At 50.0% G+C, this 24,177-nt stretch overlaps 1 protein-coding gene across 1 annotated transcript; it reads left to right on the forward strand.

The window, feature by feature from the left end:
- SREBF1 (sterol regulatory element binding transcription factor 1) lies at nucleotides 1-19,394 on the forward strand. Its single transcript, XM_081338477.1, has 19 exons — nucleotides 1-341; nucleotides 6,020-6,403; nucleotides 7,277-7,428; nucleotides 7,511-7,624; nucleotides 8,334-8,549; nucleotides 9,001-9,115; nucleotides 9,678-9,868; nucleotides 10,071-10,275; nucleotides 10,990-11,174; nucleotides 11,689-11,950; nucleotides 12,063-12,229; nucleotides 12,620-12,788; nucleotides 13,485-13,593; nucleotides 14,047-14,150; nucleotides 14,371-14,503; nucleotides 14,927-15,074; nucleotides 16,066-16,251; nucleotides 16,635-16,746; nucleotides 16,933-19,394. Exons 1-19 carry the CDS (start codon nucleotides 242-244, stop codon nucleotides 17,154-17,156), a joined length of 3,276 nt encoding a protein of 1,091 aa, XP_081194603.1. The 5' UTR covers nucleotides 1-241; the 3' UTR covers nucleotides 17,157-19,394.
- The last annotated feature ends 4,783 nt before the right edge of the window (nucleotides 19,395-24,177 follow it).

A 24,177-nucleotide genomic window follows, 5' to 3' on the forward strand; every position in this document is an offset into this window, starting at 1 on the left:
GTCTCCTTCCAGCCGCGGCAGGAGCCTTGCGCAGCCGGGAGACCCCCGCGGAAAGTGGATGGGTTTGCCTGGCTGGCTTTTTTCGGAGACCGGGGACGGGAGACAGCCCGAAGTGTGAAGCGGGCGCCTCCGCTTGTCCTCCCTTCCCTCTCCCCCTCCTCCACATCCCCGCCTCTTCTGCCCCACAAGGCGGGTCTCCGTCGGCAGGGGGGCGAGGGGCGCTGGGGACAGCTCCGCCGCGATGGACCCCTTCGGAGAGCCTTCGCTGGATGGCTTGGATCTCTCGCTGACGCTTCACGGAAGCACCGAGATCGACACGGCCCTCCTGAGCGACATCGACGGTAGGGAGGGGGGAAGGGGCGCGTCGCCCTTTCCTGGGCACCCCGGCCGGGGAAGACCCCTCCCCTCCGGCCCCAGGAGCTCCTCCGACGGAGGGTCTTACCCTCCCTGGCCGAAGTCGGGTGCCTTTCCGGCTTTTTGCAAAGAGCGCCGGACGCAGGCGAGTGTGTGTGTGTGTGTGTGTGTGTGTGTGTGGTGCCTAAAGTGCCTGCTCAGCCTTCACCCGGGCTGCTTGCCCACCCCTGTCCTCCCCACGCCGGTCCGCGATGCCTTTCAGTGGGATGGCACCACCCACCCACCCCGCTTCAGGAGGAAAGCGGGGCTCCCCGTCCGTCGCGCGTGGGGAAAGGCTGGGTGTGTTTGGCGAGGCAGGACCGGGCGAGGGAAGATGGGAAGCGCCTGCCAGAAAATTGGGAGACAGGGTCCCCCTTGAGTTGGAAGAGCCGGTGGCATCCCTGGCACAGACCCTCCCAGGGCCGGTGAGGTGGACTCCAGGTCCCATGCTTGGCCAGGCAGGCTGGGCACCATGGGGTCTGAGGTGCATCCACGTGGAGCTGCAGGGGGAGTGCCAGGACCCATGTGCTTAGTCTAAGGACAATAACATCCCTTGGGGTCCTCGTGACAAGGCGGTGGGGAGCAGAAGAAGATCCAGGGAACACAAGAGCAGCCTTTGGGATAGAAGGCGGTGAAAAAGCCCCGCCATTCCCCCCCCCCCTGAAGCTTGGGCTGGCAACCAGGGCTGGCAACTCTCCCTCCAGGCCCTGCCCACCTCTTCCTCCGGGGTGTCTGTGGAGGGGCCTGACGTCAGGAGCTGGGTTACTGTCGGTCATCTGCGCTGGGAGAGGAAGGTTCAGGGTCTTCCGCAGAGGGAGGAGCTGGGCAGGGGGGCTTCCCAAGCCTGGACTCATTTGGAAATGGTGCCCTAACAGCCTTGCAATGGGCAGTTGGAGCTGAAATGCCCAACTGAGGCGTGGCGTTATAATTGGGCATCTATTCATTCCTGCTTCCCTTCTCATGCAGTGTTTCTCAACCTTGCCAACTTGAAGATGGGTGGGCTGCAAGCTGCTTGGGTGAGGAACCACTGCTAATGGCTCTGCTTACCAAACCGTTGAGGTTCTTCTGCTTTGCAAGCAGATAAATCTCTGCTCCAATGAGCTGACAGTCTAAAACTGTGCAGGGAAAAAAATGGAATTCAGCTAAACATTGAGGTTGAGGAACTTGGGTTCGAGTCCACCTTCAGCTGCGGAGGCTGACTGAGAGGCTTTGGGCCAGGTGCACTCGCCCACTGTAGCCTCCCTGGCAGGGTGGTTGTTCTGGAGAAAAAGACCAAGGGGCACGTGCGATATAAACCTCCCCGGACGTGAGGGAGTGCAGGAGAAAAATGGATTTAATTTAGAAAGGAATCGATGCCCGTGTTTGGGCCTGCTGGCAGAGTGGAAGGTTTCTCCACTGTCTTGGGTCAGAATGTCCCTGCTCTCCAGCAATCATCACTGTCCAACCATGTGAGCTGGGGATGATGGGTATGGCTGCCAGAGTCGTCAAGATGGAGAAGGGCTGTGATAGGATTTGGGGAGACATTGTAGAAGAAATTTTAGCGAGTATTTCTCGGCTTCCGGGACCTCTCCCAGATTTCTTTTTCTATGCGCCTCTAAAAGGTTCAACACCCCTAAAGTCCCCCTTTGTACACTTCATGCGTGTTTAACTTTTACCCCCCAAGACTAAATCCACTTCCACTTTAATTTCTAACTTGAGCTAACTCTATATCTTAGAGCAAATGACCAGAGTCCTAAAAAGATCTAGTAGAGGGAAGATTTAAGGTGCCCTTTAAAAAAAAGCATCACGCTGGATTTTTGAAAATTCAACAGTGACTGCTGTTTACAGGCAACTGGGAGCTGGCTTAATGCTCAAATCTCGATTGTGCCCCACAGCAGGTCCCAGGAAGGCCAGCCAGAGAAGTATCATCAGCCTTGTCTGAATCTCGCCACCCTCCTTTTGGTGGCAAAACTTTCTATTTTGGTGTGATTGTGTCGGCGGCGTCTTGAGGTCGGATTTGCTTCATTTTGGTTTATTATTACGCATCTTCCTCTACTTCCTGCCTCCCAAGACTTCAGGCAGCTTCCAAAACTTCTTTAAGTAATCCTAGGAAAAATCCCAATGTGAGCAAAGCATCAATATAGCGAACCATAGGATTCCCAACTGCTTTAAATGATATATATATATATATATATATATATATATATATATATATATATATATATATATATATATATATATATATATATATATATATATATATATATATATATGTATATATATATATATATATGTATATATGTATATATATATATATATATGTGTATATATATATATATATGTGTATATATATATATATATATATATATATATATATATATATATATATATATATATATATATATATATATATATATATATATATATATATATATATATATATATATATATATATATATATATATATATATATATATATATATATATATATATATACATGAAAAATCACAGCCCCACTTCTCCAAAACACCAGAAAGACAAAAAGCAAACACCCCAAGAATCAGACATCATCCAAGCCACTTATTGGGAGACGTTTAATTATTTGTTTGCTTATTTCTCAGATATATATCCCTTTGCAATCATAAATAGATTCTCTATAGCTCACGGAAATATATTAGAAACCCAAGATAGCATTGTGTCTTCCCAAACTCCTGGAAAAGTTTTCAACCTTTTCTCAGAGACAGGTAACATCAGGTGTGTTTATCCACCTCCTAAATCCTTCCTTTATTCTTTCCAAGCAAAATCTGTTTCGTTCTTAGAAGGCACCTTTTGGCCATCTGAGCAACACTGGATATCGCCCCAAATGTGGCACCTCCTTCCTTTCTTTTTCCAGGGATGCCTGTCACTCCTCCCCAAAGCTGTGGCCCTCCAGATGTGTTGGGACTCCCACCCTTCCCAAAATTAGATGCATCACCTGATCCATTAGGAGAGATGAGGTGGTCGGAGGAGACCCAACATGCTCTCCAGAATCCAGGAGGAATCTGGTCGCCCTTTTTCTGATGAACCGATGCTCTCGAAAGCCAGATGTGTTTGTGAGCCCCAGCATGCTTTATCAGCCGCGTGAAGTGGCTTTAGATGTGGCTTATGAACATTTGTGCCTTTTAAGACCATCGGTTAGTCAGAAAAAAAAGGGTAACCAGATTCCTCTGAGGTTTTGGTAAGACGAGGTCAGAATCTTCCAGGAGGTTTTCGGGATGCAAGAGGATGGTGCTGAGCTGGCAGGCAACAGTCTAACCTGCTTTAGCCTCGCTCATGCTCCAAGCCACGCGATCATCGTTGGCAATTTGTCAGTTGCCAGCTTTTTCCTGCCCATGCCCCTCACCTAATAGCAGCTTGATCCCCAGAGACCACGTTTACCACCAACCCTGGAAGCTGGTCCCTTTCGGACACTTTTGGAAAAGAGCTTTTCTGAAAACATCCATTCCAAACCTCCACTCGCCCACCGTGCAAGACTTTCATCCCCATAATCCCTAGCCATTGATTAGGCTGACTGAAGAATATGGAAACCAGAGTCGAACAGGGCTGGAGGGAAACCACAGACCAGTTCGAGATCAGTTTCTGCCTGCTGGTGGTCTTGTTAAGAACACAAGGAAAGTTGTGTTTTTTTCCACCTTCACCCATCCCACGCCAGGTTGACAGGAGACTTTTTCCAAAGCCTTAACTTCCTCATAGAATCCTTAATGAGTTCAAAATTGGGGGAGCATTTTACTTGGGATGCCACCTCTCCCAGCTAAGGGCCCCCATCTGGCAAAGCAAGTTTCAAACCCAGAAACGTGAACCCCCAAAGCAGCGAGGTCTCCCTTGTCCTCTGCAAAGCTCCAGCCCCGAACGGGTTAACCGCGCAATGACCTGGAGTAACCTCCTCTGCCGCCAGAGGCAGGGAAAGGGTTAATGCCGAATGCACGGCAGTAACCCGGCTGCCACACGCTCCAGCATTGCAGCAGCTCCTCGCCCGGCCCTGATTGGCCCAGCAGGATCACCTCATGCTCAATCTGTGATTCACCATGCAACCCTCTTTCCAACAGGCTGGGGGGGGGAGGGGGAGGAGGGCCCAGAGAGGAAGGGAAAAAAACAGCCAAACAAACCCAGATCCCAAGTTTCCCAACAAGGGTGCAACCAGGGTTTGCAAGCCTCACTTTTCCCCAGGACCAAAGCACCTGTTTTGCTTTCTTGCAAGGGGACTTTTCTCTCTCTCTCTTTCTCTTCTTGTTGCAAGTAGAGTCCCCTTTTTGGGCTCTCCAGATGTGCACCTGCAACGCTGGTGGATCAGCAGGTGTTGGCGGGTGGGGAAAAAGACCCCCCAACTGGCCCTTTCTGGCAGGCATTGGAACAGTCCTGCAGGGTGGAGGAATTGGGGTGCAATGGGCCCCTCTAGAGTTGCGGCAGGGGTGACCTTTGTGCCCGCAGCCCCTAGCCGAGAACAACCCATTTTTCTGCCCACGAGATTCCCAACCACCATAATTTGAAATGGTAGTTCGTCAGCTTTGTTGTGTGTTTGTTTGTTTGCTGGAAAGAAGACACAATATTTTATCTTAGCCAGTTTTTGCGAATAACGGGGCAAAGGTTTCTTGGTCAGACCCAGCAGATATTCCAAGTGCCAAGAATTTAGAAGGAAGCTGAATGCTCCATTTAGAAAGACTAAAACATGCAGGGAAGCCTGCCCCCCCCCTCCTTTCCTGGGCCAGAAAACAAGACAAGAACAGCTGGATTCAGTTAATTTAAGGTCAGCTCGTGGGAGGCGGCCAAAATAGGAAATCTGTTTACCCAAAGCAGAGCATGCTGAGTTATGATTCTCAGGAGATGGCAATAACCAGAAGCTGGTGACATTGGAATTGGAACCCAGACTTGGTAGCACCAAAAGAGGGTTCCAGATGGTTTCCGAGTAAGTGGGTCAACCTTCCCCACGACCCAATTCTCACCCACTTTCACCTCCCTGGCTGAAAATAAGGATGTGGATGACAATCCTGGCTTGGAGAAGCCACAGCCTAGAAGGAACGGATAATTCCCCAAGAGAACCATCTTCTGACCCAGATTCTCCCCACTCATGAATGCCAGAGTGGTGTGAATGTGTTCGCTGCATGGTCAGAGTTGAGCCCCTTTCTGTTTTCCTTCTGGTTGATGAATGAAGTGATTTTTACACTAGTTCCAGGTACCAGTTTACTTATTATTTCATTTTTCTTAACTGCCCATCTCCTGCAGAGAGTTGCAGTCCCCATGCAGTTTCTAGGAATTCGATCAGGGTTAGAGGGTGGGAATTTCATGAATCCTGGCCCAAATGCATTCATACCATCAGGCAGTGATGCTGTTTCGCCCTTTTGTTCTCTCTCTCCCCCTCCCTCTCTCTCTCCCTCTAAATCAGGGGTCTCCAAACTGGGCAACTTTAAGACTTGTGGACTTCAACTTCCAGAATTCCTCAGCCAGCCACAAATCTTAAAGTTGCCCTGTTTGGAGACCCCTGCCCTAAATCCCATACGTTCTTCATCCCTGTAAGCCTTCCCAAGTCAGTTGCATCATCCCTTTGAAACAGTCCTCAGCCGTGATCCTCCAGATCATTATCACAATTCTCATTCTCCCCTGGGCTTTGTAGATATGCTCCAGTTGATCACCACCGAAGACAATGACTTCCCTGGTCTGATGGACACATCTTTCGGCTCTCAGCTTCCTCCTGATCTGAACCCCCATGGACCCAGCCTCTTCAGCAACTATTTGGGGGCAAAGGCCCCCTCTTCCACAAGCTTGTTCCACCTTCCACCCACATCTCCACCCAGCTTCCAGACGCTGCCCACCACTTGCCTGAAGATGCCGCCATCTCCGGTGGATGTCAAAGAGGAATCCTTGGCCTCAACGCTCAGCCCGACTCAAAGCCAGCTGCCCACCAGCAGGATACCTTCTCCAAATATTGTTCCAGCTGCCCAGCTGCCTTTCTCCACCCAGCCCTTGATGGATTTCCAGAACCAAAATAATATTTCTGGTAAGGATGGGAAGAGAGCTTAATTTGCTATTGTGAGCCTTGTCTGGGCCTCCCAACGGGCCTCCACGAAGTCAATCAGAATAGAGATGGAAGGGACCTTGGGGGTCTTCTAGTTCAACCCCTTGCTCAAGCAGGAAACTCTATACCATTTCAGACAAGTGACTCTATAGTCCTTTCATAAAAACCTCCAGTGACGGCTCACCCACAACTTCTGGAGGCAAGCCGTTCCACTGGGTTAATTGTTTTAACTGTTGGAAAGTTTCTCCTTAATTGCAGGTTGCTTCTCTCCTTGATTAGTTTCCATCCATTGTTTCTTATCTTGCCTTTTGGAGCTTTGGAAAACAAGCTGACCCCCTCTTCTTTGGGGCAGCCCCTCAAATACTGGAATGGAAAGTCATTGCCTTTCATCGAAGCTCCCCTGAGCAAATAGAGTGAAACTTTCCACTGTCGATTAACTTGACAGCCCAGTGGTTCCTAAAGACACGACCACAAGGTCTGGCTGAAAAAGTCCCCCCCCCCCGAAGAATGAGTTTCTGGAGGTGGGTCTGAAAAATCACACCATCATGCTCAAGGTTTTCAGACCATATTTAAGAAAAGACTGTAGGCTCAAGGCCGGGGCTTCCAAGGTCTCTGAGGACTGGAAAGATAGGTCCTGAGGGCTCTGCCTTAATGTCTGGAGAACCCTCCAGAGCTGTTGGACTACACCTCCCATCATCTCATTTGCTTGTTGTGATCCAGCAGGGTTCTTGAGGGCACCTCCAAGGTTAGCTCTGCCTGTGTGTGCCAGGCTTCTGTGGGTGGGTGGGCTTGGCCCAGGGGGTCTGCCCAGTTGCTGTAGAAGGCATCTCCAATCTTTGGGGGTTTCTTTCCCAGCTCCCCAGCCAGCAGGGACACCCCAGCAACCCCCGCTGGTCTCCCCCAAGCCCCAGCAGACGCAGCCTTTACCAAAGCCAGCGCCATTCCAGAACATCGCCCCCCAACAGCTTCTGGCTGCCAGCAGCCCCCAGGTGGTCCAGCAAGTGCCGGTGAGTAGGACTTAGGAGATGGGACCACCCTCTTCCCTGGTGCGCATTCATGCTTGGTCCTGACCACGCCTTCTTCCCGCAGGTCCTTCTGCAGCCCCACTTCATCAAGGCCGACTCCCTCCTCCTGACCACGGTCTCTGGAGCCAAGACCCCGAACACCAGCTCAGTGGTCTCCTCAACACCCTTGCAGATGCCGGTGAGCTCCTATTTCTCTGTCTTGGTTCTCTTTTGAACCATTTCTTCTTCTTCTTCTTCTTCTTCTTCTTCTTTTAATTCTCAAATTTTGGCTTGAGAATTCTCTCACCTTTGCACATCTGAGACATCTGCCAAAAACTTCACCTGATTCCTTTATAGCAGCTTATTTTGGGGTCCTACAATAGCAATAGACTTGTATACTGCTTCACAGCACTTTCCAGCCTTCTCTAAGTGGTTTGCAGAGTCAGCCTTTTTGCCCCCAACAATCTGGGTCCTCATTTTACCGAGCTCGGAAGGATGGAAGGCTGAGTACACACTGAGCTGGTGAGGATCGAACTGCTGGCAGTTGGCACAATTAGTCTGCAATACTGCATTCTGCCCACTGTGCCACCAATAGAAGGTGGTGATATTGAGAATGTGCTGAAGTGTAATGGAGAAAAACAGAGTTCTGTCGAGCTGCTCCCACATTATCTTTTCCTTCGCTTCCCTCAGCATAAGCTGTAGTTCATGAAAGCCAATGAATGAAATGAGTTAATACATACATTGTGCTAATAATATGTGCTAGCAGAGTCCTCCTGAAATGTTCTTAGCTCTCTCCTCAGCCAGCTGAGACCACATATGCTCAGCTTGACCTCTCCTGCCCAGAACAGCCAATGTTCATGGTGAAGTCTTCAAGTTCTCTGCAGCTCCTCTCTTCCCCTTCCTTGCAGACCCTGGTGAGTGGGGGCACCTTCCTGGCAACAGTTCCACTGATGCTGGACACCGACAAGCTGCCCATCAACCGCCTGACCGCTGGCAAGCCTTTGATCAACCAGAACAAGGGCGAGAAGCGCACCGCTCACAATGCTATTGAGAAACGCTATCGTTCCTCCATCAATGACAAGATAGCTGAGCTGAAGGCCCTGGTCGTGGGGACAGAAGCCAAGGTAGCTACACCTGTTTCTGTGGGGTGGTGGATGTCCTGGGAGTGTAGAGCGTTAGTCCTTGCTTCGGAAACTCTCTCCTATCTTAACCGTTAGGGAGTTTTCACCTGTGGAAAGGTAGATGTCTCTTTCTTTGATAGGGGAGGAAAGTCATGGTAGATGCTTGGGTGCTTCTGGCTTAGGAAACCTGGTTTGTCCTTGATCGTGTCTGGGCCGCTCTGTTGGTTTCTTATTTTGGTTTGCTCTTCATTGTAAATGTAGGAACAGCAGAAAGCACGTGACTTTTCCTCCTTGGAATCTTGATGGTGACTTGAGTTGACGGAACTCAGCTAGAAATGAGGCTGTGCCAGGGATCTCCCAAGCAGCTTTGTCCATTTTAGGCAAATTCAGGTGCTCTTGCCCTTATGGGAGTTCATCCCATAAACCCAGCCTCTCTCTTTGTCTCCACTGGCAGCTGAACAAGTCGGCCATCTTGCGCAAAGCCATTGACTACATCCGCTATCTGAAGCAGACCAACCAGAAGCTGAAGGGGGAGAACATGGCCCTCAAAATGGCAGCACAGAACAACAGTGAGTTTCATGCATGTACACCCCCCCACAAACACACACAGACCAGGGGCCCTTTTCTTCTTGTGGGTTTGAGACCAAGGAGATCAGCAGGGAGGGGGTGTCAAGAGCAGGCTGGCAGATTAATCTACAGTTGTCCCCGTGGAGGTCCTGATGGAAAGCAGAGATCTTTTTTTTTTAACTTGGGGTGGATTTTCGCCACCTACCAAGAAGCCAATGTCAACATTGCCCAGTGATCAGCAGGAACAGCTGGATCCTGTTGGGAAAAACTAGTGGGTTTTTTTGCCTAAATTTGTCTTATCTCGGACACTTTTTCCTGTCAACTCCCTGCTAGCGGCAGTGAGGATAGACTTTGATCTGATTTCTGCTGAGACTGAGTATATTTTCTTTGATTTTTGGAATAACCGTTGGCTGAACCCACTTGCGGTTCTATTGGATGATTGCTGGCCTTGTAGGAACCTCTTCAGCCTTCCTCAGAAAAGCTAACTGGTCAGAGAGTCTGGATATTCCATGACGTGAGAAGCCCATCTCGCTTCTACCCTCGCTCCACTCTCTCCTTCTGCAGAGTCCCTGAAAGACTTGGTGGCCACGTGTGGTGGAAACGTGGAGGATCCGGCAGAAGGAATGAAGATGATGGACGCTTTGACGCCTCCACCCTCAGATGCCGGTTCCCCTTCGCACAGCAGCCCGCTCTCCTTCGGTGGCATCAGCGGAACCGATTCGGAGCCAGACAGCCCTTCGTGCGAGGAGGCCAAGGTGAGAACGGGAGCAAAGGCTCCAGGAGAACCTGGGCCATTGGGTTGGCCCGAAGACCAGGAGAAACCCCTAAAGAAATTTGCTTTATCTTTTTCCTCTAAACAACTCAAGGCTGGCCAGATTTGGGGCAGGATTTCTCCTGGAGTAGTCGCTGGACCTGCCCTCTCCTTTCAGAAACTTACCCAGTGGCTGTTCTTTGTAGGTGAAACCCGAATATCCAGCCCCTCCACCGGGCAGCCTGGGAATGCTGGACAGGTCCCGCATGGCCCTCTGCGCGTTTGTCTTCCTCTGTCTCTCCTTCAACCCGCTCTCCTCCCTGCTTGGAGGAGTTGGCCTCAGAGGTTCTTCAGAGGCTTTCAGCCATGGTGTTTCCAGGCGCAGCATCCTGGCCACGGACGAGTCAGAAAGTGAGTGAAAGACAGCCCCTGGGCTGAGCCTGCAGGACAGGGGCCACTGAGAAGGCTTCGTTTTGTGTGTGTGTGTGTGTGTGTGTGTCTGTCTGTCTGTCTGTCTGTCTGTCTGTCTGTCTGTCGATCAATCTTCCATCACCATCTACCATCTATCAATCTCAGTGTTTCTCAACCTTGATAAGTTTATGATGAGTAGAGTTCAACTCCTAGAATTCTGGGAGTTGAAGTCCTCTTAAAGTTACCAAGGTTGAGAAACACTTGTCTGTCTGTCTATCCGTCCGTCCATCCATCCATCCATCCATCTCTATTTAATCTATCTATAATAAATAAATGCCACTTATATGCCACCCGCTTGCCTAAAGGCGGCTCTAGGCTGCTCACAACCACTAAAAGGAACAATAAAAATTATTTTTAAACTAACATTGATTTAAAAATGTGCAAAGGTGAAAAGGAAAGGAGCAAGAAGCACACAGGGAAGAGGGTGTGTGTGTGTGTGTGTGTGTGTGTGTGTGTGTGTGTGTCTTATCTACCTGTATACCAAAGGAAATTGTCTGCAACATGTAAAGTATTAGGAGCAGCGTGTAGCAAAATGCTGATGGCTTTTCACTGCTTTTCTGGCCCTCTCCGTGTTGGAGGGGCCGGGGCACACCTGCGCTTCTCAGGGTCTGAGAGGTGCCCACTCACTCCCTTGATTTGGGCTTTTGTGTCCAGATGCTGCTGTTCCCCAGCTGCAGTGGCTTCTCCCCACTTTGTTCTTCTGGATGATTAACCTGCTGATCGTTTGTGGTGCCTTCGTCCGGCTTTTCATTTACGGCGAGCCCATCACACGACCCCACTCAGAGTCTTCCGTCATCTTCTGGAGACACCGCAAGCAGGCGGACCTTGACTTGGCACGGGTACGTAGCTCCAGGAAAGGGCTTTTTCCTTCCTCAGCAACACGGGAGATTAATCTTCACAGGTTGAGGAAGGTCTTGAGATAGCTGCCATCATTTAACACCATCCTTAACTAAGTGTGGAGTATCCTCACACTACGGGCATTCCTTAGTTTACAATCGCAGTTGGGACCAGAATTTCCATCACTAAGAAAGGCAGTTGTCAATTGCACCCAATTATAAAATTCCAAGTCCTGTCTTCTGTCAGTTATAATAGTTAAAAGGATGGGAGTTGTAGTCCAAGGGATTGGAAGGCAGTAGTAGGCGGCTGCAGTGGCCTCCAAGTCCTGTCTTCTAACAGCTAGAATGGCTAAAAGGATGGGATTTGTAGTCCAAGAGAATGGAAGAGAAATGACTAGACAGAACCAACAAGGCCTGGGTGGAATGATGCCTTCCCCCAATCCTCGTCCTTGGAGGGTTTGCATTGAGTCTAACTCCTAGTCTGCGTTCCTTTATGAAGACTCCTCTCCTGCTTTAGGGGGATTTTGCGCAAGCATCCCAGAACTTGTGGACAGCCCTCAAAGCACTCAGACGCCCCCTCCCCACATCCAACCTGGACCTCACCTGCAGCCTCTTGTGGAACCTGATCCGGCACATCCTCCAGCGTCTCTGGGTAGGACGTTGGCTGGCTGGCCGTGCTGGGGGCTTCTTCCGAGATCGGGAGCTGAAGGCCGACGTGCGCAAGAGCGCCTGCGACGCGGCCCTGGTCTACCACCGGCTGCATCAGCTTCACATGACAGGTAAGACTTCTGAAGACAGAAGCCCCTCGCTTTCCCCACTGTGCAGACAGGATCGCCAACACCTTGATGCCATCTGACTGCTCTTCTCTTCTTCTTCTTCTTCTTCCCCCAGGAAAGCACGTTGCAGGCCACCTGTCTGCCATCAACATGGCGCTGAGCGCGGTCAACCTGGCCGAGTGTGCTGGGGACGCCATCTCGGTGGCCACGCTGGCCGAAGTCTACGTGGCTGCTGCCCTGCGCGTGAAGACCAGCCTCCACCACTGTTGCCACTTCCTAGCGGTTAGTGAGTCTGTGCGTGTTCAATGCCAGAAGTTGTGGGTGCTCCATCACTGGAGGTTTTGAAGAAGAGATTGGGCAGCCATTTATCCAGAATGGCAGAGGTGTCCAACCTTGGCAACTTTAAGAGGTGTGGACTTTAACTCCCAAAATTCCCCAGCCAGCTGACACTCATTAGTGCGAGGGCCTTTTTCAACACCATTGTAACTTCGCTAAATGAATGGTTGTAAGTTGTAAATTGAGGACTACCTGTTGTGTGAGCCCCTGAAATTCCACCCCGTTCCACCCGTCTCTCATAACCCCCTTCCTTGCCCTAAGAAAGGCTTGTAAATAGCCACTGCCCAGGTTAACCCACCGCGCCACAGAGTAACCCTGCCTTCTTTCCCGTCACAGCGGTTCTTCCTCAGCAGTGCCCGACAAGTGCTGCTATCGCACAACGGCACCGTCCCTCCTGCGCTCCAGTGGCTCTGCCACCCCGTGGGACACCGGTTCTTCGTGGATGGCGACTGGGCGGTGAAAAGCTCTCCACGGGAAAGTATCTACAGCTCCACCAGCCACCCAGGTAGACTGGGGTAGAAGGAGCAAGGAGATTGGGCAGCTGAGCTGGCCTTGCAGGTTTCAAAAGAGGCGGCCTAGTGTTTCTAATGGTTCTGTGCTTTTGTAAAAGGGAAATTTTATTTTTTAGCAGTATGTGGAATGACTGCCCTGGACAATCTTTGAAGAATAGTCTAGGAATGTAGTCACAGTAACTGAGAGCCAAGCTGAGTTGGAGAGTTGTTTGTCTATTCTTGCGGGTGCCTCTCACTTCAGTTGCTGGAGATGAGGACCCTCTGAGCTGTTGGTCCTCTTTGCCAAGATGCTTAAGTCCGGGATGGGGCTGAACGTGTTCTGCAGATTCCAGAATGCAGATCTTTCATCCAGCCTAAGGAGAGTTAGGTTTTTTCCTTGGCTTCTTTGGTGTGGAGCTAACCCTCAACTAAGACCCCTGTCGGGCAAACTCATTGATTGACTGGTTGATTGATTAAGGGCCAACAGGTGATTGTTAACTTTGACCACATAGATCTGAGCCTTCAGTCTCTGTCTCTTGTGGTCCCTGAAAGGTCCATCTCTTGTCCCTGTAAACACTGGAGAGTCGTGAATTGTTGGCACAAATTGGGTTGTTGCATTGTGCTAAAGGGGCTCCCGAGTTGCTGATTGTATCGGGAGAGATTCAGATGCTGGGCTGAGCTGTCTGACAGGCCTCTCTTTCTCTCACCAGCAAATCCCCTGGCTCAAGTGACACAACTCTTCCGAGAACATCTGCTTGAGAAAGCTCTTTCTTGCGTCTCCAGGCTGGACAACCCAGCCCCTGCCAGTCACAGTGAGGGGTAAGGACCGTACTTCTCCCAATCCTTGGACTCCAGTTGAAGACTCCTTCTCTAGAGAAAGTTGGGCCTCCTGTCCTTCCCTCTTTAGGTGTTTTCCCCAAACCAATGACGGAGAGAGATTTCGAGGTTGAGCTGGTATCTGTAATGGTGTGTGCCATTAATTCAGCTCAATGGGCTGGGAGAGCAATGACTGCGTAGCCCACTTCATTTGTTCTTCCAACTCTTTCCATATCTCACCCAACCTTATGGTGATTTTTTGGAGAAGGACATGCTGACCTAAAGGAAAGAGACTCACGGCAATTACCCAAGAGTAATTTCCAGAGTGGTTGACCTGAGCAGGAACATCCAAAGGATTATTATTGGCAGCAGAAAGCTCTTTCCTCCCGGTCCTTAGAAGGTTCAAATGACTTCACATTTCTGAGCTCACCCGACTTTTCTCTCATCTCGCTAAAGGGAATTTTCAGATGCTCTGGAGTACCTGCATTTCCTCAACAGCTGTGCAGATGCGGTCCCCAACCCAATGCCCTCCATCAGTACCAACATGGACTCAGCCACAGGTGAGCCTTCCCAAACCTGAGACTTCTCTGGCTGGAAGAAGGAGGAGGAGGAGGATCTTAGGCAGGCATTGGCTTAGCAACCCCAAGACAAGGAGAGGGTGGGGGTGCCCTTGAGCTGAAGTCAAAGGCAGACGGAGAACCTCATTGGGGGGCAAGGAACTGCCCCCCCTCTTCTTGGTCCCACCCTTTCCTGATGCCCGTTCCCCTCTCCCATCTCTAGGTACTGATCCTGTTTCTCACTGGTGGGCATCTGTGGTCGCCATGGCAATCCATGGACTGCAAGCGGACGAGGAGGCCATGGAACGCCTCTACCCTCTGGTGGAATTCATGCCCCGGGCTCTCCAGGGCTCTGAGTAAGTGCACTGCAGGGGTGCAAACCATTAAAGCACCCCCAGGGGCAGGTTCCCCAGGAAAGCCGAAGTGGGGAAGGAACAGACAGCTGGGACTGCCGTGCTCATGTATTAATAGAAGAAAGCCGAACATTTCTTCTCGCAATCCAGTTGGATCCACGTGACCTTGCTTAATTTCTCAGACTTTGCAGAATTATTCTTTGTGGGGTGACCCAAAGGGGAGCATAGCATTTGACCTCCATTCTTTTGGCTTCTGCAAAGTAGCACATTTTAGAGACCTGCCCCGTCTCAAGAGCTTGAAACTTGGATGTCAGAAATGCATCCTGCACCTCTGGGGGTTTCCAGGCCATTGTGGTGTGGCTCCCAAGATGGGTGTTTTCACACCTGGGTGAGTTTGAAAATTGTATGCTCTTCTCCCTGCTGCAGGAACCCTCTTCCCCGCGCGGCCCTGCACACCTTCAAGGCAGCCCGGGTGCTGGGCAAAGAGGACAGCAGCCTGGGACAGTGCGACAGAGCTGGCGAATATTTGCGGGACAGCTTGGGAGGGAACGCGACTCCAAGTGCTATTGACAGAGTATGTTGCAAGTGGGATGCCTTGGTGTGGGTGGAATGGGTGGGCTCGCAAGTTCTGGAGGGTCTCTTGGAATTGCAGAACTGGAGGGAGGAACTCCGAATGAGGCTGTTGGACAAAACCAGGGATGGAGTTCATCATGGTCAAAGCAAAGAAGGTGACTTCTGGGCCGATCCATAGTCATCCTCTGGGTCCACCTTCACTGTGAGTGAAAGTGGCGAATGGTCCTGTTCCATCTGTTCACCAATCTCTGGCTCATCTTTGCCAAGAGCTCCACTGTCCTGGTGAAAGGTGGTTAAGTTTCTCAGGTGGCTGCAAATCTCAGCTCTCCAGACACCAAACCTCTTACTTAGGAATGGGCCTGCCTGCTATCAACATTCAGAAACAACTCAGGGCTAAGTCCTCTCTTTACTTCAGACCAGAAAACAGCGTATATCCGCAGAAGATTTGCTGACCACAATATCTAGCCATCAGTACCTCAGCGCAGATCTGTGCTCAGGGCTTAAATTCCGTTTCTTGCCTCCCTCTGTGCCAAGTCAACGGATCCTGGGCAATCCTCTGTCGAGCCTGAGAAATGCAGGTCCCTGCCTCTCCAACATATTCCTTGCTTTCTGAGGCTGGAGCTTGGAATCGGGAGCACAGGGCTGTAGGAAGGGTGGGATAAAAGTCAGAAAGGGAAATACAGAGAGGAGAGCCCCATACATCAGTCAGGAGGTGGCAATGTGGAAGACACTGTGGCTGTGTCGGTGGTGCATTGTAGTTGCATTGCATGTGCAGGTGAAGATGTGCAATGCCCCTTCAGTGCAGCCCTGGGGCAGCACCCATGCAGCGGAAGGGCCTGCTAAAAGAGGACAGAAGTAGGACTTCTCTAGTTCCGAAGAGGGGGTGCAGGGACAGACCTTTTCCCCTAGCCTGCATGATTTGGGGGAGTCACGTCCTCACACTCTTCCACCCTCCAGCTGCAACTCTCCTTTGGGTCTCTCTCCCCTTTCAGGCAGTGCAGTTCCTTTTGTGTGACCTGCTCCTGATCACTCGCACCAGGTTCTGGCAGCAGCAGATGCAGGGGGGCCCACCCCACAGAGCCCGCTACCAGGCGTCTGCCCTCGAGCTGCGTGGCTTTCAGCAGGATCTCAGCACTCTCCGCCGCTTGGCGCAAGCGGACCAGCCTGCAATGCACAGGGTGAATGGCAGCACGGGGCGCCCTTCCTTTAAACCAGGGAGAGAGAACTTGTCCTCTAGACCACTGAAAAGTGTCCCAGAAGAATGGGGAAGGGGGTAGAAGCTTTCTGGTGCTCGTGTGATAAAATATGGGTCAGATTTCTGGGTTGGCAGGAGGAGGGGGAGGGCAAAGACACGTGGAAAGGCCCACCTGAAGGAGCCTTCCTCAAAGGTTGCTCCATTGACGGCCTCCTTCAATCCCAAATGGTGGCCCAGGTTCGACACTTGGGTTGAGTTGGCTTCTGAGGTCAGGACTGTCCTAAGGGTGGGAGGGGGAAAAATATTTCTGGGGGGCTGGGGTGGAAATGCTATCGTGAGAGTTAATTTTTCTCCCTCCTCCTCCAGGTCTTCCTCCATGAGGCAACTGCCCGACTGATGACCCGAGCCAGCCCCACTCGGACCCACCAATTGCTCGACCGAAGCCTCCGCAGAAGAGGACCTTCTACTACCAAAGGAGGTGAGCATCTGCAAGCTTCTTTGGGAGGTCTTCTGATGGGGGTGGGCTTTTGAAAATGCGGCTGGGTCTTCAAGCCATTGGACCGGTACGCATTTATGGGTGCCGCAGATGCACCAGGGCGACCTAAAATGACACACTCTGGTGTCCACCTGCTTCCTGTGATCTCCTCTCTTTCTTCCCTCCCAGCTGGCGAACAGGAGAGCCGCCCCACTGCCCGGGAACAAGCAGAAGCATTGCAGCTGGCCTGCTCCTACCTACCCCCTGCCTTGCTTTTGGCACCAGGCCAAAGGGGGGGCATGCTGGCCGAGGCTGCCCGCTCCCTGGAGAAGCTGGGCGACAAATGGAGCTTCCACGAGTGCCAGCAGATGATTGTCCGGCTCAGCAGTGGCTCCACCGTCACCTCCAGCTAGAGATTTGGAAGGTTCCTAGCAAGGAGGGTGGCAGCCCGGAGTGGCCCCACCAGTGTGGCTTGTGGCAGTGCCGGTGAAAGTGGCAGGGGGGCCTGGCAGAGCCTGGCAGTGGTGACTCCCTTTCACCCTCTCTGTGGAGGCAGCTCTGCTTCCTCAAGGATGCTCAGCTGGCTCTTGTCTCCTTGTGCGTCTGAACGGACCTAACCTATACGAGAAGGGACAAACCGTTCTGGCAGAACAGGCTAGATCTGGCTGACTTCTCTTCTCGCTCTTCCTGGGGGAAGTGTGTGCGCACAACTCCTGCGAGTCTCTTGGATTTTAGACTCCCCACGATCAGGGTGCATTCAGTGGGCAGAGTGGCTTCTCTCCACCTTTTGGAGGCCAGGCCTCAATTTCTCACATCATCTGTCCAGCAGGTGATGACTTTGCCCTTACCTCTTTCGCGGCCAACTCCATTCCTCCCCAGCTCCTCCCACTGCTGCTTGGCTACCTCCCCCTCTTTGCCGGTGATTTGCTATCCATCTCCTCTGAAGCTTATTGGCAGAGCCCAGCCAGGCGGGGGCGGGGGGGGGGAGTCGTCCATCTGACCAGTTGCGAATTGCTTGGAGTTTGCTCAGTTGGCGATTGGCTGATTGGCTGTTTTCGGTGTCTTAATGTGGGAGGGGGCGCTGTTTCCTTGAAATGACTCGCCCTTCAGATCACCCCATTGCTATTCCCTGGGCAGCTGGTAGAACTGGCGAGAAGGTTGGCCCACAGAAGAGGATGGGGCTCTTAGGGGACCGTAGGAGTGTGCCAGGCTCCCTTGGCAGAATTGGAGTCTTGGAGAAGGAGGCCGAGGCTCATGAAGAGCATTTCTCCCCACCCTTGAAGGAAGGCATGAGAGTTAATTCCCTTGTAGCTTCTGGTGGTCTTGTGTGGTGGCCTTGGATGACCTACAACCCTTGAGGTTAAGTAAAAAACTCATCTCTTCACATATCAAGTGTTGCTGTTGGAAAGCAGTTGGGTGAAAGAAGGACAATATTTTCCTTTCCCTTAAGATGGACTCAGGTGGAGAAGAAGTCAACTTTGGGGTTTTAAGGAAAAAATGGCAAAGGATATGTCACGAAAAGGCTGAGTAGGATTTTTTAAAAAAATGTTTCTAGAAGGAAAACAGACGGGAGACAGTTTGATCTGAGATATCTCTGTTGTTCCACCCTTTGGGCTGTTGAGAGCAGCAGCTTTTCTTACTCTAACCTAAAAATTTTTCCCCTTCCACCCCAGACTGTAGTTTGGGGGACCCACCGTAGTGGTTGATAGGAAACCATTCAGAGGGTCGGGGTTGGTGAAGAAGCTGGAGGGCTTCCATTGCTGCCCATAACTGGTGGGAGGTGATGCACCTGCCTCGGTCTCCTCCCTTGCCAGCGTGCACCGCTGCTCAGTCATGATTCTCCCTTTTCAAAGTTATTTTCATAGTATCAGGGGAGGGGTTTTTGTACAGATGATAAAATAAAACAGCTACTTATTTATATCTCCTTGTCTGGACATTAACTGGAGCAGGAAAAAGTGGGCAAAGGATGGTGGGAACAGGCTTGGCTAATCTCTTGGTTGATGAATTCTCACCAGCTCTACAAAAGTTGTCCCTCTCTTGGACATGTTAGTTGGTGAGGTCTTCAAGGGCTGTGAAATCCATGGAGGGGACATCCCTGGTTTGGCTCATCAGATTTCTGGTCTCCCAGTTGTCCCAGCCCGCTTGAGTTGGCCAAGTTCTTCTTCTGTCTGCTCTAAAATGTAGCAATGAAGAATTCCTCTGTGTTCTGAGTCATAGCTACGCACATGTGGGGCAGTGAAGCTGCGGGAAGGAAGTAGCCGCTTTCTTCCCACCCTAGTTGAAAGCGTTCTGGAGGCGTCTTCCTCAGAACCATGACATTTGGGTTTGACTCAGTCCAGGAGGATTCAAGCCTTTGGGGATCCAGAATGATGGAGCAACTCTCATATCTGAATTGGACTGGTGGGGCAAGTTCTTTTGGATATTTCAAAGAATTGGTTTCAACATCATACGAGACTCGGTGAAAAGATGGGTCAGATAGCACGCATTGTGGCAGGTTTTCAGAGCTCATCGTTTTAACGTGTTGTGTGAAGCAGGCCATCTCATTAAATTGTATGATCTAAGAGTGTAGCATATTCTGTGAAGATAGCAATTGTATTTTATTAGTGTGAAAACATCCTGAGAGAGTTAGGATTTGTTATTGGCCAGCAAATATGTTGAACTGACCTCCTACTGGAAAAACACGTAACCCTATTTCAACAGTAGGGTTGGCCTCACAAAAGTCCATCAAGACGTTAAGTAGACCTTTCTGTTGAGCAATGACACTCATAAAAATGCCTTTAGACCGACTACACGGGTCACACATGGACTCACATGACGGCTGCATCCTTCAAGCCACAAGATGCGGGTGGAAATGGGTTGCTAATCATACCAGCTTCTGTGATGCTTTCTAAAATACGTCTACATTTATCCACACAGATGACAAATACACTGCACTGCAGAAACAGCATCCACAAATATTAACAGGGTTCATACAATACGCTCCTTAGCAAGGAAAAAAGGGGTGAAACATTTTGTGCCTCAGGGTGATGTGAAAACTCAACCATTATCTTAGCAAATTACGTGGTCCAGGCCACCAAACTGGCAGGAATAGCCAACACCCCAGAAGACAAACTCAGAATCCAAAAAGATCTTGACAAACTTGAACCATGGGCCCTATCCAACAAAATGAGTTTCAATGTGGAGAAGAGCAAAGTCCCACACTTAGGCAGGAAAAACCAAAGGCACAAGTACAGATTGGGCGAGACCCAGCTTAAAAACAGTAACGGTGAGAGGGACCTTGGAATTCTAGTGGACGATCACTTGACTATGCGCCGGCAGGGTGCAGCAGCAACCAAAACAGCTAATACAATCCTGGGTTGTATAAACAGAGGCATAGAATCAAGATCACGCGAACTACTAGTACTGCTTTCCAAAGCCCTAGTAAGACCACACCTGGAACACTGCAGCCAGTTTTGGTCACCATATCACAAAAAAGATGTTGAGAGTCTGGAAAAAATTCAGAGAAGAGCAACTAAGATGATCAAAGGCCTGGAGACTAAAACATATGAAGAACGGCTGTAGGACTTGGGTTTGGTTAGTCTAAAGAAAAGAAAAAATAGGGGAGACATGATAGCAGTGTTCCAGTATCTCAGGGGCTGCCCCAAAGAAGAGGGAGCCAGGTTGTTCACAAGAGCACCAGAGGGCAGGACAAGAAACTGGTTGGAAACTGTTCAAGGAGAGAAGCAACCTGGATTTAAGGAAAAGTTTCCTGACAGTGAGGACAATCAACCAGTGGAACAGCTTGCCACCAGAAATGATGGGTGCCCCATCACTGGAAATCTTTTAAAAAGAGACTAGACAATCACCAGTCTGAGATGGTGTAGGTTCTCCTGCTTAAGCGGGGGGCTGGACTAGAAGACCTCCAAGGTCCCTTCCAGTTCTATTCTATTCTATTCTTCTATTCTATTCTATTCTATTCTATTCTATTCTATTCTATTCTATTCTATTCTATTCTATTCTATTCTATTCTATTCTATTCTATTCTATTCTATTCTATTCTATTCTATTCTATTCTATTCTATTCTATTCTATTCTAATTACAAGCCCAACCCTATTGAAAATATTCACTAGTATCACCCACATACCCATCATATTTTGATGTTGAGAGGGTTTCGACTCTACTACTATTGACCAAGAATCGTTGAGGAATCCTGCCGCTTGGAGCTTCTGGGAATCTACAAGTTATGGTGATCTATTGCCTCTGTTTTGACCTCATCTCCCCACCCCATCCCCAAGGAGATGGCTGAAAAATAGGTGATTAGGGAACTCGCCAAATGTCCAAAACAATTGCTGAATCTTTATTGATGTTCTGAATGCAATGACCTGATTTTTTTCTTTGTTTTTTTTAACTCTTAAGGAAAATAAACTTCTTTTAGAAACAGCTTGTTACACACAATCTTCAGTGTGAAGCAATATACTAAATAAGAACACTAGTTTTAACATTTACATCTTTCATATATATTATATATATGTATATGTATACATATATATACACTATAGAATGAGGCAATATATATAATACACACAAGTTTGCCATTTTACAGTCATTATGTACAAGATTCCATTCAAAGAGAGCTGGAATTGGGACGAGGACGGGGGTGGGGTCTTCTGCCTGCCATCTGAAGATGTGCTTCTGAAACGGGCCTTCCTCTGCCAGCAAACCTTGAGGGGCATGCTGCGAGGAGGGTGTAGCAGAGATGAGGGCGGGCGACGCGCACAGAGTACCGTGTACAGAAAGGTTTACAAGCAGAGGGCAGTGGGATTGTTGCTCTTTCACAGCGACAACAGAAAACCAAGCGGATGAGGAAGGGTGGGGAGATGGCCCCATCAGATTCAGTGCTGTAGAGGTGTGAGTGGCAGTGAGGCGCTCCCCCTCCCACTGGATTGTACGACACTGACATGAAAGCTGAGCAAGATATATACAGCTTATGCAGCTCAGGTGACGTTTGCTTGCTACCTTCCCAGGTTGACCATCAGAGTGAGTCCGATCTAGACCTTCTCCTTCAAAGTCTTCTAGAAACCACCAGGAGCAAGTCCCTTTCCACCCTGACCCAACGTACAGCTTGGGGCTGCCCAAGATTGATTTATCCATCCAATGTCTACCATGCCCACCTCACCTAAGTCATTATGGGTGCCTTACAAATAGTGAGGGTTGGCTTAATAGCCAACCAGTAAAATCTTCCAATCAAACTCATTTCAGGGACTCTTCGAGATAAGTTTCCCTACCTTTGAGGGGATCTTGATGGTCTTGGGCGGTAAACCCTGGAGGATTCTGGATGCTCCCTCCAAGGCTCATAGTAACCAAGGGCATTGTTGGATTGAGACAAGCCCCGTGAAGTCCAGAAGTGCATCAATTATAGGTGGATGTTGTCTTGTGGAAGTTCTCCTCCTGCCCCTGTTGGTTTTCAATGTCTGGGGTCAGCCCCAAAGACAGGCTGTGTCCTACCCAGTTCCTAGCAAGATGGGAGAAGCTATGTCTAAAGAAGCCAGGTGTCTGTTTTGCTTGGCAGGGTTTGTGTAATGCCCCTGGCTAAAAAAAACCTGCTTCAAACTGCACAAATGCCAACAATGGACGTGGGCACATTATAGCTTCTGGTGTTGGAATCCGAAAGACAGTCCCCGTAACTGAAATTGGAGTTGTAATCCTGGTTTCTTCTCCTCCAAACGGCATTCTCTTCAGGTTTACACTGCACAGTGTAAACTGCACAGACATCGCGGTTGTTAAGCAAGCCCATTGTACCCAATGGGCACTTTTTGCCCCAAACTGGAAGTACGGTAAATGCTGGTTTCCAGAAATATTGTAAACTGTGGTCACGTGACCATGGGACACTGCAAACAGCCATAAAGGTGGGCCAGTTACCAAGTGCCCCAAATGCAATCAGGTAACTGAGGAGGGGATGGACATCAGAACTTCAAAATCAGGTTGTAAGCAGCTCTGGGGACATCCATTGTAACTTTGAAGGGTCACTAAGTGACCAGCTTTACGTCGAGGAGTACCTGTAATGCACAATTGCTGTCAGAACAGATGAACTGGCCTCAGCGGCCATCAAGATAGATGGAATAGCAGAGCATCTTAATCTTAATCTAATCTCAAAAAACCCGGTTTCTTTTCCCTGCAACTTTACGCACCATTCGGCCAGATGGGAATCAAGCACTTTGTTTCACTGCCCCCCCAAAAAGAAATCAAGATGGGGGGTGAAATCACAGACTATTACTATCGGCAAGGTCCCATTAAAGACCTTTCTGCTTTCTGTCTCTTCTCAACGGTCTAGGGTGGTGTTTTTTCACCTTGGAACTTCTCAGCATGGGGACTTCAACTCCCAGAATTCCCCAGCGTTTCTCCACCTTGAGAACATCATGACAGGTGGACTTCAACTCCCAGAATCCCCCAGCATTTCTGAACCTTGAGAACTTCATGACAGGTGTACTTCAACTCCCAGAATCCCCCAGTGTTTCTCAAGCTTGGGGACTTCAAGACCGGTGAATTACAATTCCCAGAATTTCCCAGCCAAGAATTCTGGAAGTTTTGTAGCCCACCTGTCTTGAAGTTCCCAAGATGGAGAAACGCCGATCTAGGGAGTTGCTGGCTTTCCTGGTTTGGATGTGGGGCGCGGGGTGGGGAGGGAGTCAGACGTGGAGGGGCGAGAAGAAAGAGGGCAAATGACATCTCAGGGCCAGGCTAGGAGCTGGAGGGAAACAAGGACGAAAGCAAAACAAAAATGCGCAAACGAACTCAAGCGATGCAGCCTTGTTTGTCCCCAAAAGGTTTGGGGTGCTTCTTTGTACACGCGGATCACATCTATATACAGAAAACACACATACACACGCACACACGCACACACACCATGAGGTTTGCTGAAGGCAAAAAGTTGATCAGATCAGAAAACAGAGAAGGTGGACCTGGAGACCTCCTGGAGTCCAGCATTTTTGAGCCAAGAGAAGAAGAAGGGAGCCGAGGACTTCTGTACGCTTTTCTCCTGGCGACGACCCATCTGGGACCCAAGTCTGTTCTCTTTGCTGGAGAGAAAGAGACTCGAGCAAATGTTCTCGGGACGTGCTGACCACCACGTGCCTGCCGGTCAGCTCCGGCCATCCGATGTCCCTTCCAAAGTCCTCAAGACTCTCTTCCAGAAGAGCTGGGTGGACAAGTTGAGTCAGTGGCCAAGCCTAGGTAGATGCCAGCTGGATCAGTCTTGGGTACAGCTCCTGGGTGAAGGGAAGAGGAGGACTACAAAACCCAAACTGGACTTTGTCTTCTCTCCTGAACTGGTTCAGGAAACCCCTCCAAAGAGGAATGGAGTAACCAGGAAAAAAAATGGGATTTTCGTGGTGGTTCCCGCACCAATCTGGAATGGAAGAAGTCCAGAGGGGAAGACCCTGCACCGCCCCGGTCTG

Source organism: Vipera berus, assembly GCF_964194415.1.
Source record: "Vipera berus genome assembly, chromosome: 13".
NCBI lineage: Eukaryota > Metazoa > Chordata > Lepidosauria > Squamata > Viperidae > Vipera > Vipera berus.

Excerpts from the sequence above, each read along its gene's own strand:
- SREBF1 (XM_081338477.1), top strand. The coding sequence starts at position 242 with ATGGACCCCTTCGGAGAGCCTTCGCTGGATGGCTTGGATCTCTCGCTG. Across the intron at positions 342-6,019 it reads CCTCCTGAGCGACATCGACG|ATATGCTCCAGTTGATCACC; the intron begins GTAGGGAGGGGG and ends TGGGCTTTGTAG. Across the intron at positions 9,869-10,070 it reads CTTCGTGCGAGGAGGCCAAG|GTGAAACCCGAATATCCAGC; the intron begins GTGAGAACGGGA and ends TGTTCTTTGTAG.